The sequence below is a fragment of the Natator depressus genome, chromosome 10 (assembly GCF_965152275.1).
Source record: "Natator depressus isolate rNatDep1 chromosome 10, rNatDep2.hap1, whole genome shotgun sequence".
Lineage (NCBI taxonomy): Eukaryota > Metazoa > Chordata > Testudines > Cheloniidae > Natator > Natator depressus.
In genome coordinates this window covers 45657742-45671840 of record NC_134243.1, presented here as the reverse complement: position 1 = coordinate 45671840, position 14099 = coordinate 45657742, and the positions used below count along the sequence as shown (strand labels likewise).

The window sequence follows — 14099 nt, the reverse complement described above, 5'->3', positions numbered from 1 at the left end:
TGTCCAGGCTGCCTCCGGTCCAGAGTTGGGTCTCCTGGCCAACAGCCTGTTGGCTCCTCTCCATCCTCACAATGGGAACAGCTGGAGGAGCTTGGCCCTCGGTCCTGGGGACGAGGACCCTCAACACTATGGGGCCGAATGTGCACTGATGGTGACCCAGGCCTTTCCACCCTCCAAAGGGAAGGGCTGGGAGCCTTCCTCTTGGCCAGGTGATGCTGCAGGAATAAATCCCCCCCAGCCCCAAACTGAGGGAACAGACTGCCACACAATGTCGGGAGAGGGGTAGTAACCTTCTCACAGGTATCCCCTCCCAGCCCAGCTCCCCGGGAAGCCCCATCATTTGAGACCCCATGAGCTGTAGCTGCACAGGTGCACGCGAGCACCGCGTCTCACAGGGAGGGTGGCTGACAGCTTTGCATGACTTTATTGGGTGCTGGTACGGCACACTCAGTGTGTACATTTGGCCAAGGAGGGTAGCGGATTGTCCTGGGCCCATGGACCCAGCTCTGCAGTGAGCTGCGCCAGCTAGCCACCTGGGCCTGTCCCACGGCGTGGTCCTCTTCCAACAACCTCTTCCATGGTGAAACAGTCTCACAGCAGCAGCCCAGCAGGCTCAATCCGGTTTTCACTGCCCCCTCTAATGCAATGGGGGCCGGGGGCGGGTCAGGAGCAGGCATAGCACCCCCCGCCCCTGGTCTTATTCCTGCTGTGGAAAAATGTGTTAGGAATTTTCTGTGATATCGGGGTGTGGGTGTGTGTGTAGGCATACACAATGGGCACATCCCCTCAGCTCCTTCACACTGCCTATGGGCAGGCCAGCACTGCCAGGGGTCTCGGCACTTCTGGAAAGGGGCCACTTACCTGCCTTAGCAATAAATTATCTCCCAATTCCCCCCTTGGTCCCTGGGACTCCACCAGGCCCCTGTTCTTTTCCCAGCCCTGGCAACGGGAACCATGGGAGCCAGCTGGGCCAGGCCTGCAGGCAGGAGACTGGCGAGGGGGTGGTGGACACAGTGGTAGCTGGACCTGGGTCTTTCCATGGGGGTATGTACACAAGCTGGTCCCAGAGAAGGGGCGCATCCCCTAGGGTTTGGGAAGCGTCCTACTGTGTTGGCAAGAAGCCAGAGTGCAGCTAGTGGTCCGGCCACTCCCAGCGCTGGGCCCAGAGCCAGCTGTACCAGTGAGTCTGTACTTTGGCCAGCTGTCCGGAGCCCTTCCCTGGCTCTGCCCCAGCCAGGACTGATGGTGGGCCTCCCTGGGAGAGCTGCGCACATGCCAGGCCCAAGCTGGGTGCTCCATGGACACCTCCCTGCTGCGCAGCAGGCTATAGGGTTCGGATAGCCACTGGGTAGAGCAGGGACATGTGCTCAGCCCCCTTGATGGGCAACTTGTGGCTGGTGTAGTGGTGGATGATCTTGGGCACGCTGTCAAACAGGGGGCTGTTCTGGCCCAGCACATATTTGTTCTCTTGGGTGCGGGAGAGTTTCATGTGCATGAAACCCTGGCTGCTCCTGTCAGGACAAAGAGACAAAGCCAGGATTAGAGGGGTGCAGTGCCACCCCCCTGCTCTGCCCAGCGCTGGCGCAGCATGCCCTCCACACAGCTCACTAGTGCCACCTGCCAGCAGGCCCTGCCCTCCAGCATGGGACCGTAGTGCAAGGGGGTGCCGGGGCACTCAGCATCAGGGGGCTGCCGAGCTCCACACACCAGGCTGCTTCAGCCCTGGCCGGCTGCTACACCTGCAGCCCCCACGCAGCACTAAACTAATGCAGAAAACAAACATCCCAGTTATCGGGAGCTCCTGCCTGCTGGCCCCCTGCAGCAGGGTCCTGGGTCCAAGTAAGGGCCACTCCTCATTCGTGCCAGGCCTGCTGAACAGCTGTCTGAGCGGAGGATGCCTTAGTGTGCCAATGGCACTAAAAGGGACTTTTGGGTTCAGGCACAATCTGCACAGCCTGGCGGCCAGGCAGCCCCAGCAGGTGCTGGGGAGCAGGGCTTTGCCAGGAACACAGGGCTAGCAGCACTTGGGAAAGCGGCAAATCCCCTTGTCTGGATCCCCCGGGGGGGGGAGGGGGAAGGAAATCTAAGATCTCCTGGCACCTTCCCACAACCCTCTGCTCCCCCCCCCCCCGTTGGTGATTGGATTACAGTAGCTCCCAGAGGCCCCACTGAGGACCAGGCCCTGGGCACTGGCCAGACACCACTCCCTGCTATGAGAAGGGCTCCGCAGACCCACGGGCAGTTGTATGGCCCAGCGGCAGAACCGCTGGGTCCTGACTTGCTGTGGGACAGCACGCTGACGGGCACACGCTCTCTTAGCATTCAGGGAGCTCTCTGCGAGCTCGTTCACCTGCTGCCCACAACCCACCCGGTAGGAGTGGGGAGCGCGCAGTCTGTCACTGCCAGCCTCAGACCCGCATGCCAGGAACACCTTGCCCGTTCCAGGGCAGCGGCTTCTTCTCTTTGGGCCTCAGCCTGACCCAGAAAGCAGGTCCCGTCCCATCTCCGCTTCCTGCCTAGGCCTGCGCAAAATCCCATCAGCCTCCCTCAGGAGCAGCGAGGCCCAGCGCCGGCTGAGCCGCATGGGAAGATAATGCCACAGCCGCTGATTCCAAGTGACGGGCTAATGGCCCTGTTGCTATTAATTTGTGTCTCCGAGGAGCGCCACAGCCTGTCTGCAGCATCTGGAATGCACATTACCACAAAATATTGATAGCTTACGAGCAGCCTCGGCGGCTAGGCTGAGCCGTCTCCAGCTCTGCGCTGCGGCCAGTCCCCTCCCCCATGCCGCTGCCGCGCAGCAGCTGCGACTCAAGCGGAGGCCGTGCCCGCGATGGATTGATGGCTGCATTAGTGGAATGGGTTTCAAATCCATTTGCGAGCTCAGGAGCTGAGCCATTCTGGGGTGGGGGCTGTGCTGCTGCAGAGACTGAGCTGAGGCAGGCAGCTCCCAGCAAGGGGAGGCAGGAAGGGCCTGAGGTGAAGCCCAGCTCTGTACCATGCGCTGCGCCAGCTGGGGCTGCACCAGTCTTGCAGGAAGCACTAATGCCCAGCCTCTACTCTGCCCGCTTGTGGATCATTACAGTGCTCCAGGCACTGATTGCCTGTCCGCATTCGCAGTGCCTCCAGCTGATGCTGGCTGCTATCTGCCCAGCCCCAGTCAGCCTGGGGGCTGCTCTGAGCTGTGCCAGCTAGGCATGGCCCCGAGGGACTGCGTGCCAGCTGGGGACTGCCGCAGTCCTTTGTGGGCAGGGGTTGTGAGGAGGGAGGTGGGGAAGCAGAGCCTGCCACCTGGGGACTCACCCATGCTGCAGGGCAGAGCAGAGCCACTCTCCCTAGCCAGGCTCTTAGACCATGCAAAGCACTATGGGAGGTGTCTGGGCACCACTGGGAAACCCAACCCCATGCACCTGGCAAGCCACTCTCCTGCAAACCACTGGTGCTGCGGCAGGGCAGTGGGAGTGCAGCAGCAAGAGCCTCGTGTGAACACACTGAGCATGCCCAGCAGCAGCCCAGCAGTGCGGTGGAAGGTGCTAAGTCCCAGCCCCTGCCCACCAGCAGGGGATGCTCGGTTTGCAAAGGGGTATTTTGCCACTCTCCTGCAGGTCAGAACAGCTGCAGCTTCCAACCAATGCTGCTCGGAGCCGAGCCTGGACAACATCAGCCTGAAAGGCGAGTATGGGAACTTTACCCACGACAGAGCCCAGAGCACAGCCGTAACTGCAGAATCGCTGGTGCTCCCTCCAGGAGCCGGCAGCAGCAATCCCTGCCCTAATAGCTCCTCGCAGCCAGGATCCACCCCGACCAGGAAACTGACCCCGGAGCGGAATAGTGACTTGTGCCAGGTCACATGGTGGCAAAGGGCAGGCTCTTGGCCGCCCACCCTCCCTCCAGAGCGGACCTTCCTCTTCCCTGGGAGGCTCCCAGAGGCAGACAATAAAACCCACTCGTAGAGGTGAAACGATTCCCATCTCAGCAGCCCAACTCCAGCCTGGGTGTGTGGGAGACACTCCTACCAACACCTACGGCAGCTGGAGCCGATTCCTAGATGTTAAGGCCAGAAGCGACCATTGTGACCAACCAGAGACTGTCCCCAGCGAGCCCTGCATCCAGCCCAGAATGCCTGGCTCAGCAAAGACATTACCCCAACCACCCTCCACCCATGCCTGGATCCCTGCTGGCAAACATGGCACAGAGGGTCCCCAGGACATGGGCAGGCAGCACCAATGCCTACCTCTGGCATGGGGTGGGGGAAGAGAGAGAGAGAGAGTGTGTGTGAGAGAGAGAACATGGGCTCCTGCTAACCACAAGGGTTATTCCAAATGGCTCATACAAACTGCCTGCTTAATTCCTGATGGAGGAGAGAGGGGAATGGAAGGCAATGGATTAGCCCTGCAGGCAGCCATCCCACACAATGACTACCAGATACCTCCGTGGGGACTAACACAGGGAGCAAAAAGCAGGGCTCAGGCACTGGCTGCTGAGCAGGGGGAGCATTCCTGGCGATCCCCTGCTGGGGGCACATGGAGGAATGCCCCGGGGTCAGGGCTAGAGACCATTTAATTGGTCACAAGAGCAACTTCCCATCTCTCCCACTGCCAGAAGACCCTCACCAGCCCCGCTGTCCCTCGCCAGGCTCTGCAGAGACTCACTGCCCAGGTAGGGGCCCGCTCAGCTAGCCTGCCACTGACCCCAGAGCCAGAGGGGAGAAGGAAATCCAAGCACCGAATGCCCCGGGGCTCCAGGCAAGAGTCAGGCCAGAGGAGAGGAGTGGTGCAGCCTGGAAAGCAGGTGGCCAGAGTCTGTGGCCTTGATCCTGGACAGCGCTGAGCACCGGGGTCTCTATACAGCCATAGGCACTCCAGGCAGGAGGAAAGGGATTTCACTGGGCAGGCAGGGAGCCACAGCCAGATGTTGAAGGGTAACACATCCAGGGCACACACTGGAGACTGCTTCTGATACTCAGGGCACTGAGCTAGAGGAAGAGGCACCCAGCCCTGCAGCGACGGGCCTGTGTTGACCGGACAACATGGGCATTCAGGCAGAGATCCTGCTGCAGAGATCCCGAACGAGGCCTGCTGGGAGGAACTAGAGGGGGACCCAGGTGGCTCAGACTCAGCAATTCCAAGGCCAGCAAGCACCATTGTGACTATCTTATCCGAGCCCTGCCCAATACAGGCCACAGGGCCTGCCCCAAATCCATTCTTGGAGCAGATCTGGGCCCTTCTCTAGGGCATGCCACAGCCCTGCTGCTGCCAATCACACTGACTCACCAAAGCAAGCGGATCAGAACGACACCAGAGTCCTCCTGGTATGTGGGCACGCTGTGGCCAGCTCTGATGCTCCAAGCAGCCGAGCAGGGAGGGAGTGACCTGGAGTTCAACCCCTCTGGGGAGCTCCTTCCCCTGCCTGCCCCGCAACAGCCAGAACAGAACGATGCAGCTTGGCAGGGTGGCTTTATTCTGCTCCCCAGCCTGCATGATGTCACCATCCCCCAGCATTGGATGGGGCTGGGCAGGCCTGCAGCCTTCCTGATGCTAACCAGCTCCGCTCCCACCCCAATTCACTCCCCGCTCGCAGGACCACGCCAGGCCTGGAGGAGCAGCGGGGTGAGTGCCCGGGGAGCTGCGCTGCCCCATGCAAACATCGGAGGTAGCCCCCGAACCCTTTGATTGGCTTCAGGCTCAGGAGGCCACAATTGGTGGGTCTTTCGGGGCTGCCTGTGCTCGGTGCCGTTTGCTCACACTCAGACCCCGTATCTAGGGCCTTCCTTACCCATACACAAACTACGCAGCTGCGTAGGGCACCAAATGGCCCCAAATTTCCTGGTGCCCTACGCAGCTGTGTACCGCTCCAGCGGCCAGCGCCATCACCCAGCTGGCTGAGCCGGCCAGGAAAGCTGCCCCTGCCCCTGCTCTGCCCCCGCCCCGCCTCTTCCCACCCCTGCTCTGCCCCAGCCCTGCCCCTGCTCCACCCCTTCCCCTAAGCTACATCCCGGGGGACTGCAGCAGGGGTTGGGCACGTCCTGCACTCACTGGGCGGCGGGAAGTGGAGCAACCCAGCTCCAGCATGCTCCGCTCCACTGGCTCCCAGTCACAGTCGGTGAGTCGGCGGGGGGAGGGGGTGGTTTCCCCCTGCCCTCCAAGTCCCAAGGCTGGGAGCCAGGGGAGCAGAGTGGGCTTCGGCCGGGTCACTCCACTTCCCACCGCCCCATGAGTGTGGGGTCGGGCCCGCCCTGCAATCACCGGGCAGCAGGAAGTGGAGTGACCCGGCACCATCCCGCTCTGCTCTGCCGGCTCGTGCTGGGGGGGGGGTGGTTTCCCCCCTGCCCCCCAAGCCTGCTCCTGCCCCTCACAGACCTAGGGTGCAGCCCCCTTCTCCCCTGCGGAGGCCTGGGGCCAGCCCCCTCCCTGGGGGGTGGGGGGTTGCTGCGTAAGGCACTAAAATGTCTAGGGATGGCCCAGCCCATATCCCTCATTCAGCAGGAGCTGGGAGTTTCCCCTGACTTGGGGCACTGAGGCAATATGAGAAGCAGGCAATCTTGCAGGAGCTGGCAGCACTAGCCCTGCAGCGTATTGCCAATGGCACAGTGCATGGGGCTCAATAGACACTGCATGCGGAGCCCCTCGCCTCACACACGAGGCCCCCTAGCTCTGTCATGCTCCCATCACCACACTGACCCCACCTGCCCTACGAGTACAGTCATAGATTCTAAGGCTAAAAGGAACCATTGTGATCATCTAGTCTGACCTGTACAACACAGGCCAGAGACCAGTCCCAAAATAATTCCTAGAGCAGAGCTTTGAGAACAGCCAGTCTTGATTGAAAAATTGCCCGTGATGGAGAATCCACCACAACCCTCAGTAAGTTGTTCCAGTGGTTAATGACTCTCACTGTTAAAAATTTACGCCTTATTTCCAGTCTGAATTTGTCTAACCAACTTCCAGCCATTGGATGGTGTTAGATCTTTCTCTGCTAGATCGGACTACCATTATTAAATATTTGTTTTCCATGTAAGTAGTTATAGACTGTAATCAAGCCACCCCTTAATCTTCTCTTTGTTAAACTAAACAGATTAAGATCCTTGCATCTACAGAAGGCAGGTTTTCTAATCCTTTAATTATTCTCATGTTTCTTCTCTGAACCCTTCTTCAATTTATCAACATCCTTCTTGAATTGTGGGCATCAGAATGCATGCAGGATGCCATCAGTGGTCACACCAGTGCCAAATACAGAGGTAAAATAGCTTCTCAACTCTTACTCAAGATTCCCAGTTTTGCACATCCCAGGATTGCATCGGATCTTTTGGCCACAGCGTCGCACTGGGAGCTCATGTCCTGCTGATTATCCACCACACCCCCAGATCTTTTTCAGAGTCACTGCTTCCCAGAATAGAATCCTCCACCCTGTAAGGATGGCCTGCATTCTTTGTTCTTAGATGTATCCTTTTACATTTAGCTGTATTAAAACACATCATTTGTTGATACCTGGTTTAACAAGCAATGTAGATCGCTCTGTATCAGTGACCTGTCCTCTTCATTATTTACCACTCCCCCAATTTTTGTCCCATCTGCAAACTTTATCAGTGAGGATTTTGTGTGTTCTTCCAGGTCATTGATAACTATGTTAAACAGCATAGGGCCAAGAACTGATCCCCGTAGGACCCCACTGGAAACACATCTGCTCGATGATAATTCCCCGTTTACAGTTACATTTTGAGATCTATCAGTTAGCCAGTTTTTAATCCATTTAATGTGTCCTGTTAATTTTATATCATTCTAGTTTTTAAATCAAAATGTTATGCAGCCACAGGTCATACGTCCCACAGAAATCTTAATATATTATGTCAACTTTAATATCTTTATCAACCAAACTTGTAATCTCATCAAAAAGAGACATCAAGTTAATTTGACAGGATCTATTTTCCATAAACCCATATTGATTTGCATTAATTACATTACCCTTCTTTAGTTCATTATTAATCGAGTCCCGTATCAGTCACATCATTATCTTCTCCAGGATCAATTCAGACTCTCAGACCTGTAATTACCTGGGTCATCCTGTTTACCCTTTTTAATAATTGGCACAACATCAGCTTACTGCCCTATGCTCCAAGATTTATTGCAAATCAACATTAAAGGTCCAGCAACCTCCTGAATCAGCTCTTTTCAAACTCTTGGATACCCAGTATCTGGACCTGCTGATTTAAAAATGTCTTACTTTAGTACCTGCTGTTTAACATTCTCCAGAGATACTAGTGGAATGGAAAGAGTGTTCTCACCACCACACTATGAGACTATATCATGTTTTTTCCCCAGATACAGAACAGAAATATTTATTGAACACCTCAGCCTTTTCTGCATTATTATTGATAATTCTACCATTTCCACCTAGTAATGGACCAATATCATTGTCAGGATTCTTTTTGTTCCGAATATTGTTTTAAAACAACCTCTTTCTTATTGTCCTTAACTCTTCTGGCCATAGATTTTTCCTTGCGTCTCTTGGCTTCCCTTATCAATTTTCTATAATTCCTAACTTCTGATTTATATTCATTACTATCAACTACTCCTTTCTTCCATTTGTTTTTTTTTTATATAGGCAGCTGTAAAATATTTTTAATTTTTTACAGCTGCCTTCACTTTCCCTCTAAACCGGGTTATTTTTTTTAACCAGTTCAGCCTTCTTTCCTCAATTGTGAGATTGTGGCTTTTGGAGCATCTAGTCAGGTGTTTTTAAATGATTCCCAATTATCAGTCATATTTTTCTGACTAAATTCTTCCTCCCAGCTGATTCGGCTCATAATTGTTTTCAGCTCTGTGAAACTGACCCTATTAAAGCACCAAATATATATATCACTTGTCTGGACTTTATTTTGCTTATCATTATAAACGTGATCAAGTCACGGTCATTTACACCTAAGCTACCATTAAGTCTCAGTTCTGTGATCAGTTTGTCTTGAATTGTCAAGATGAGGTTTAATACAGAATTCCCCCCTGTTGGCTGTAATACTCTCTGAGTTAAGAAATTATCATCTATAATGTTTAGAAATTCCAAGGATGTTTTAGTACTGGGACCATGAAACCTCCAGTATTTGTCACTCAAACTGAAGTCCCCCATGATCACCAAGTGCTATTCCTACACATTGTAGATAAGTGCATAAGGAGCCGGTCCTCTTGTTCTCTAGTGTGATTTGGTGGTCTGTAGCAGACACCAACTAACATCGCATCTTGTGCTTTATCTGTTAGGACATTGATCCATACGCATTTAAGATCATTTTCTTCCAAGATATCAGTGACTCGGAAACAGATAATACCATTTTTGACAGAGTGTCCCTTCCCCTCCCCTTTTGCCCACTTGATTCGTCTTGTATAGGTTATAACTGTTGACTTTTAACATTCCAATTGTGTGACTCATCCCACCCGGTCTCAGTAATACCAACTAAACTCAAAATTATGCTCATAAATGAGCAATTCCAATGTCTCTTGTTTGTTTGCTCTTTGGTAGAGAGGTCCAGTGCTGTTCTGCTCTCTCTGCTGTCCACCCGGCAGAACTCCCAGTCCCACTGCTTTCCTTGACATGAGGCACAGCAGCCATGGGTCAGGGGAGGCAGGTCGTGGAGCCAGAGCTACTTTGCACAGTGCCACAAGGTTGCGAAACAGGGATTTCCCTACACCCCCCTATGGGGGTGTTTACCCCTCCTGAATTCCCCCCCCCCCAGTTTTGTGAACTAGTTACATGCAGTGTTGCCAATTTAGTGATTGTTTGGAAATCTGAATTGAAATTGAAACATTAATACACACTTTAAAAGCATATACAGTGTATGATAAAATACATATATCTGAAAAAGTGTAATAGATTTGAAAAGTATGAACATCGACTAGCTTCCTTGTACAGCTGTTTATGACAATGTCAGTGCATTCATTTCGGTGATGTTGGCCAACCTAATAATTTCAAATTATGATTTGTAAGCAAAGTCTAAATGAGCTCTCCCTGACAGCTAGTGATGAGCTGGGGGTTGGGGGGGGGAAGGCTTCAGGACCAGATTGTATTTACATTCACACCTAATCTACCTAGGTATCCAGCAAACAGCGCTGTGTTGCCCAAGTGATAGATTTTGGCTGGGGTTGGGTTACAAATCACTTGAATGTGGGGGGGGAGGGGGGATAATGAAATGTTGTTATTCTTATTGTACGAGTAAAGGACAGCAGAATTGTACTCAGTCTGTGCTGATGGAGGGCATCGAGAGAGAGAGAGAGAGGGAGAGAGGGGACAGGTGTTTTGCTTGATGGTCTGCCTGAGTCACCGGTACTATTAGACCTGCCCCTCTCCACTGTTTAAAGACAGAGTGGTTAGACTCCATAGATAGTCTTTGTTTTGTTAAGTGATCACTACAGCTGAAATCACTGATGATCAGGTCTAAGTGCTTAGACCTGCTGTGGATCAGTGTTTCTGTGGAAGAGATGGCCCTAGCAGCGAGGTTCCCCCACTGAGAGCTCAGCTAAAATCACTGAGAGCTGGTGGAAACTCAAGAGACCAACTCGCAGAGATCACAGTGGCAGGTGACAGCAGAAGGTGATGGCCCAGGGCCATTGGCAACAGAGCGATAGAGTGAACAGTGGCACAACGAACAACAGTGGCCAGAGCGAACAGTGAGCAGCTGGAGGAACGAGCAAGGTGCCTTCTTGCCCCCTACCTGGGAGATGAACTCATGCAAAAGCACCTCTGAGTCTCCACTGACCAAGGACAATACCGGTGAGTATTAATGAGGCTGTTGAGAATGTTGGAGACACAACACAGTTCATGCGAACAAACATGGCCGTGGCATCGTACTTTCTATTTAAGCAAGAGATACCACAAACTACAAACTGGAGGCCAATGTTAAGTGCATTGTCACTTGTTCATCCTGAAGTTGAACACTGGTTCCGAACAAGACCAGCAAATGCTCACTATCTTTCTGCAAGAAACTCAACTGACTGGCTAGACGCATGTGGTGCAACAGTGAAAGACTCAGCAGTTGAAAAAGTCAAAAACTCCCACCACATTCAAAAAATTTGCATACATGACTGATGAATGCACCAATGCAAATGGTCATCAAGTATTAGGTCATTGTGTACGTTATCTTGATGTCAGTGGTAGGCCAGTGGATGCATTTCTAGATGTTCAAGTTATAGAAGACAGAATGGCTGCATCTGTGACAACCCACATCTTAGAAGAGTTAAATGCTTGTCAGTTGGATCCCAAACAGATGGCTGCTTGTGCATTTGATGGAGCTGCAAACTTCTCTGGAAGACATGATGGAGCACAAGCTTTACTCAGCGAAAAGTGTAACCCTAATATCTCCTATACACACTGCAGAGGCCATCTACTCCAACTAGCGCTAGTATGAGCTGCAGACTCTTCAAAAGACATTAAAAAGCTATAAATTTAATGTCTTCATTATATTCTTTTTTCAGCAAGAGTCCAAAAAGACAGAATATCTTGGAAAATATAGAAGATACACTGGGACTGAAGTTCAAATTAGTCCAACCTGGGAAAACCCTCTGGCTTTCTCATGAGTGATCCTTGGCTGTTGTCTTAAAATTACTCCAGCCATTATTACTGGCTTTGGAAAGTATCTACCAAGATGGGATGGATCTAAGTAGTGAGGCTGGTGGATTACTTTTTTTACTACGTTCAGAGAAGACTATTGCCATTCTCTCTCTTGTAAGTCTACTGTTGAAACCACTTGGGTCATTAAACAATGCCATCCAGGCATCTGCTACAACAGTAGTAGATCTTTGTCCAGCAATAGAAGCTACATTTGGATCAATCAGAGAGCTATCCATTGAAAAAGTACTGGAAGACGCAAAGATTTCAGTCCACAAGTTGACTAATGAAGGCATTTATATTGAATCCTTAAGTGAAATGGACAAGAAGCGTTTGTTAAGACAACTGAAAAAGTACAGACTTGATTCTTAAACATTTACAACAGCGACTTCTAGATTCTACTCAACCTCTGCGTAGCTTTTACAGATCCCTGTCCTATAAAACACCGACAGTTGAGTGGAGTGAGGCACTACCAGCAATGGGGCTGCCATGGGATCAGGACAGAATAGAGAATTTGAACACAGAGTGGAATATCCTACGACGAATGAATGAATGAATGATTTGACTTCAACTTCTTTGTTACCGTCACTAGTGGCTTGAACGGATCTTTGTGTTTATGTTTCCTGGGCTGAAAGAAGTAGGAATTCATCTCTTGCTACTCCCAGTCACAACAGCTACAGTTGAGTGTTCTTTTTCATCATTGAATAGAATTTTGTGTTTTGAAAGAAGTCGCCTTCTGCCTGATTATGTGAATGAACTAATGAGCATATCAATTGAAGGAATGGAAGTACTGGACACACGAGAAGCCACCAAAGATGAATGCACTGCATTCAAGAAGTTCATTAACAGAGTTGTGCAAAATTATAACAAGAAACCAAGAAGGATGTAGACGTAGTGCTTCACAGAAGGCTTGAGTAGCCAACTTTAATTCGTGTGATGATTTTAAAATCAAATAAAATGGTCATGAAACATTTTTCAGTTTTTACTATGGTGCCATACAGCCCACCTTCACCCTCACGGTCTCACCCCTCATCGGCCCTGCCCCCCGCGCCCTGCTGTAAATTTGAACACCCCCCTAATCTCAATTCCTGGGGAAAACACTGTTGCGAAAGCACCTGCTGTAGAGATGGGGAGCGAGGCTGGGCAGGGAGCCCTCCCCAAGGGAGCCAGCACTGTGCTTCAGATCACTCTGCCCAGACTCCATCATGGCTGGTGGCACCAGAGACCCTGATCCAAGCAGCAAAGCCAGCCCACAGGCAGGGATGCTGGGGTGGAAATAGGAAACCCAAACACTGACAGCAGTGAGTTACTTCTGGAAGCACCCCCTGCAGTCCCCCGTGAGGCCAAGGGGTGCAAGAGACCATGTGCTGGCCACTCTGCCCTGGGCTGCATGCAAGGGAGGGAACTGAGCACTTCAGAGACGTGCTGTTAAAATACCACACCCAGCTGTCATAAGAGTGGCTCAGACCAATGGTCCATCCAGCCCAGTGCCCTGTCTTCTGACAGTGCCCAATGCCAGGTCCCCCAGAGGAAATGAACAGAACAGGTAATTATCAAGTGATCCATCCCCTGTTGCCCATTCCCAGCATCCGGCAGTCACCCAGCACATGGTTTTGCATCCCTGACCATCTAGGCTAATAGCCATTGATGGACCTAGCCTCTATGAACTTACTGAGTTCTTTTTTGAATCCAGTAATAGTTTTCGCAGAAAGAAAAGGAGGACTTGTGGCACCTTAGAGACTAACAATTTATTTGAGCATTAGTCTCTAAGGTGCCACAAGTCCTCCTTTTCTTTTTGCGAATACAGACTAACACGGCTGCTACTCTGAAACCAGTAATAGTTTTGGCTTTCACAACATCCTCTAGCAAGGAGTTCCACAGGGTGACTGTGCGCTGGGTGAAGAAGTACTTCCTTTTTTTGTTTTAACCCTGCTGCCTATTAATTTTACTGAGTGACCCCTGGTTTGTGTGTCATGTGAAGGGGTAAATAACACTTCCTCATGCACTTTCTCCACCCCATTCATGGAGTGCGTGTTGCGTGTGATAGGCCCAGTCACAAGGGAACTCAGCAAGCCCCCTAAGCAGGCAGATCCAGAGAGCTGTTTTGGCCCTGGCTGTCTTGTCGGAGGTGCTGCCCGGATCCCAACGTTGTTAGAGTGGAAATAAGGGGTACATTTTTAACAGTGAGAATAATTAACCATCGGAACAACTTACCAAGGGGTGTGGTGGATTCTCCATCACTGACAACTTTTCAATCACGACTGGATGTTTTTCTAAAAGCCACCTGGCATGGCCCCCTCTCCACCCAGCAAAGGGCTGAGCTCACTGCCCCTCAGGACGGCTAAAGCCGGGGGGGAGGGGGGGGCGTTATAACTGAAAGGCCTGAGGAAGGCGGGGGAGGGATGCCAGGGATGGTTGAAAAAGCTGTCTGTGTGTGCACATCCATGTGTCTATGCGTTTGTGTGCATGCGTGTCCGTGCATGTCTCCACGTGGAACTGCGTGTCAATAA

The 14099-nt window shown here is 51.8% G+C and overlaps 1 protein-coding gene across 5 annotated transcripts in view; it reads right to left on the bottom strand.

Moving 5' to 3' along the window:
• Positions 1-408: 408 nt before the first annotated feature.
• The window catches only part of SHF (Src homology 2 domain containing F), a 63458-nt gene continuing 49767 nt past the window's right edge, over positions 409-14099 (bottom strand). For 3 of the 5 annotated variants that reach the window (XM_074965980.1, XM_074965981.1, XM_074965984.1), the window contains one exon: positions 409-1511. In XM_074965980.1, coding sequence (XP_074822081.1) covers positions 1325-1511 — 187 coding nt within the window. In that variant the 3' untranslated portion in view covers positions 409-1324. The remainder of the gene's footprint in view (positions 1512-14099) is intronic. The other 2 variants (XM_074965982.1, XM_074965983.1) reach the window with 2 other exon arrangements.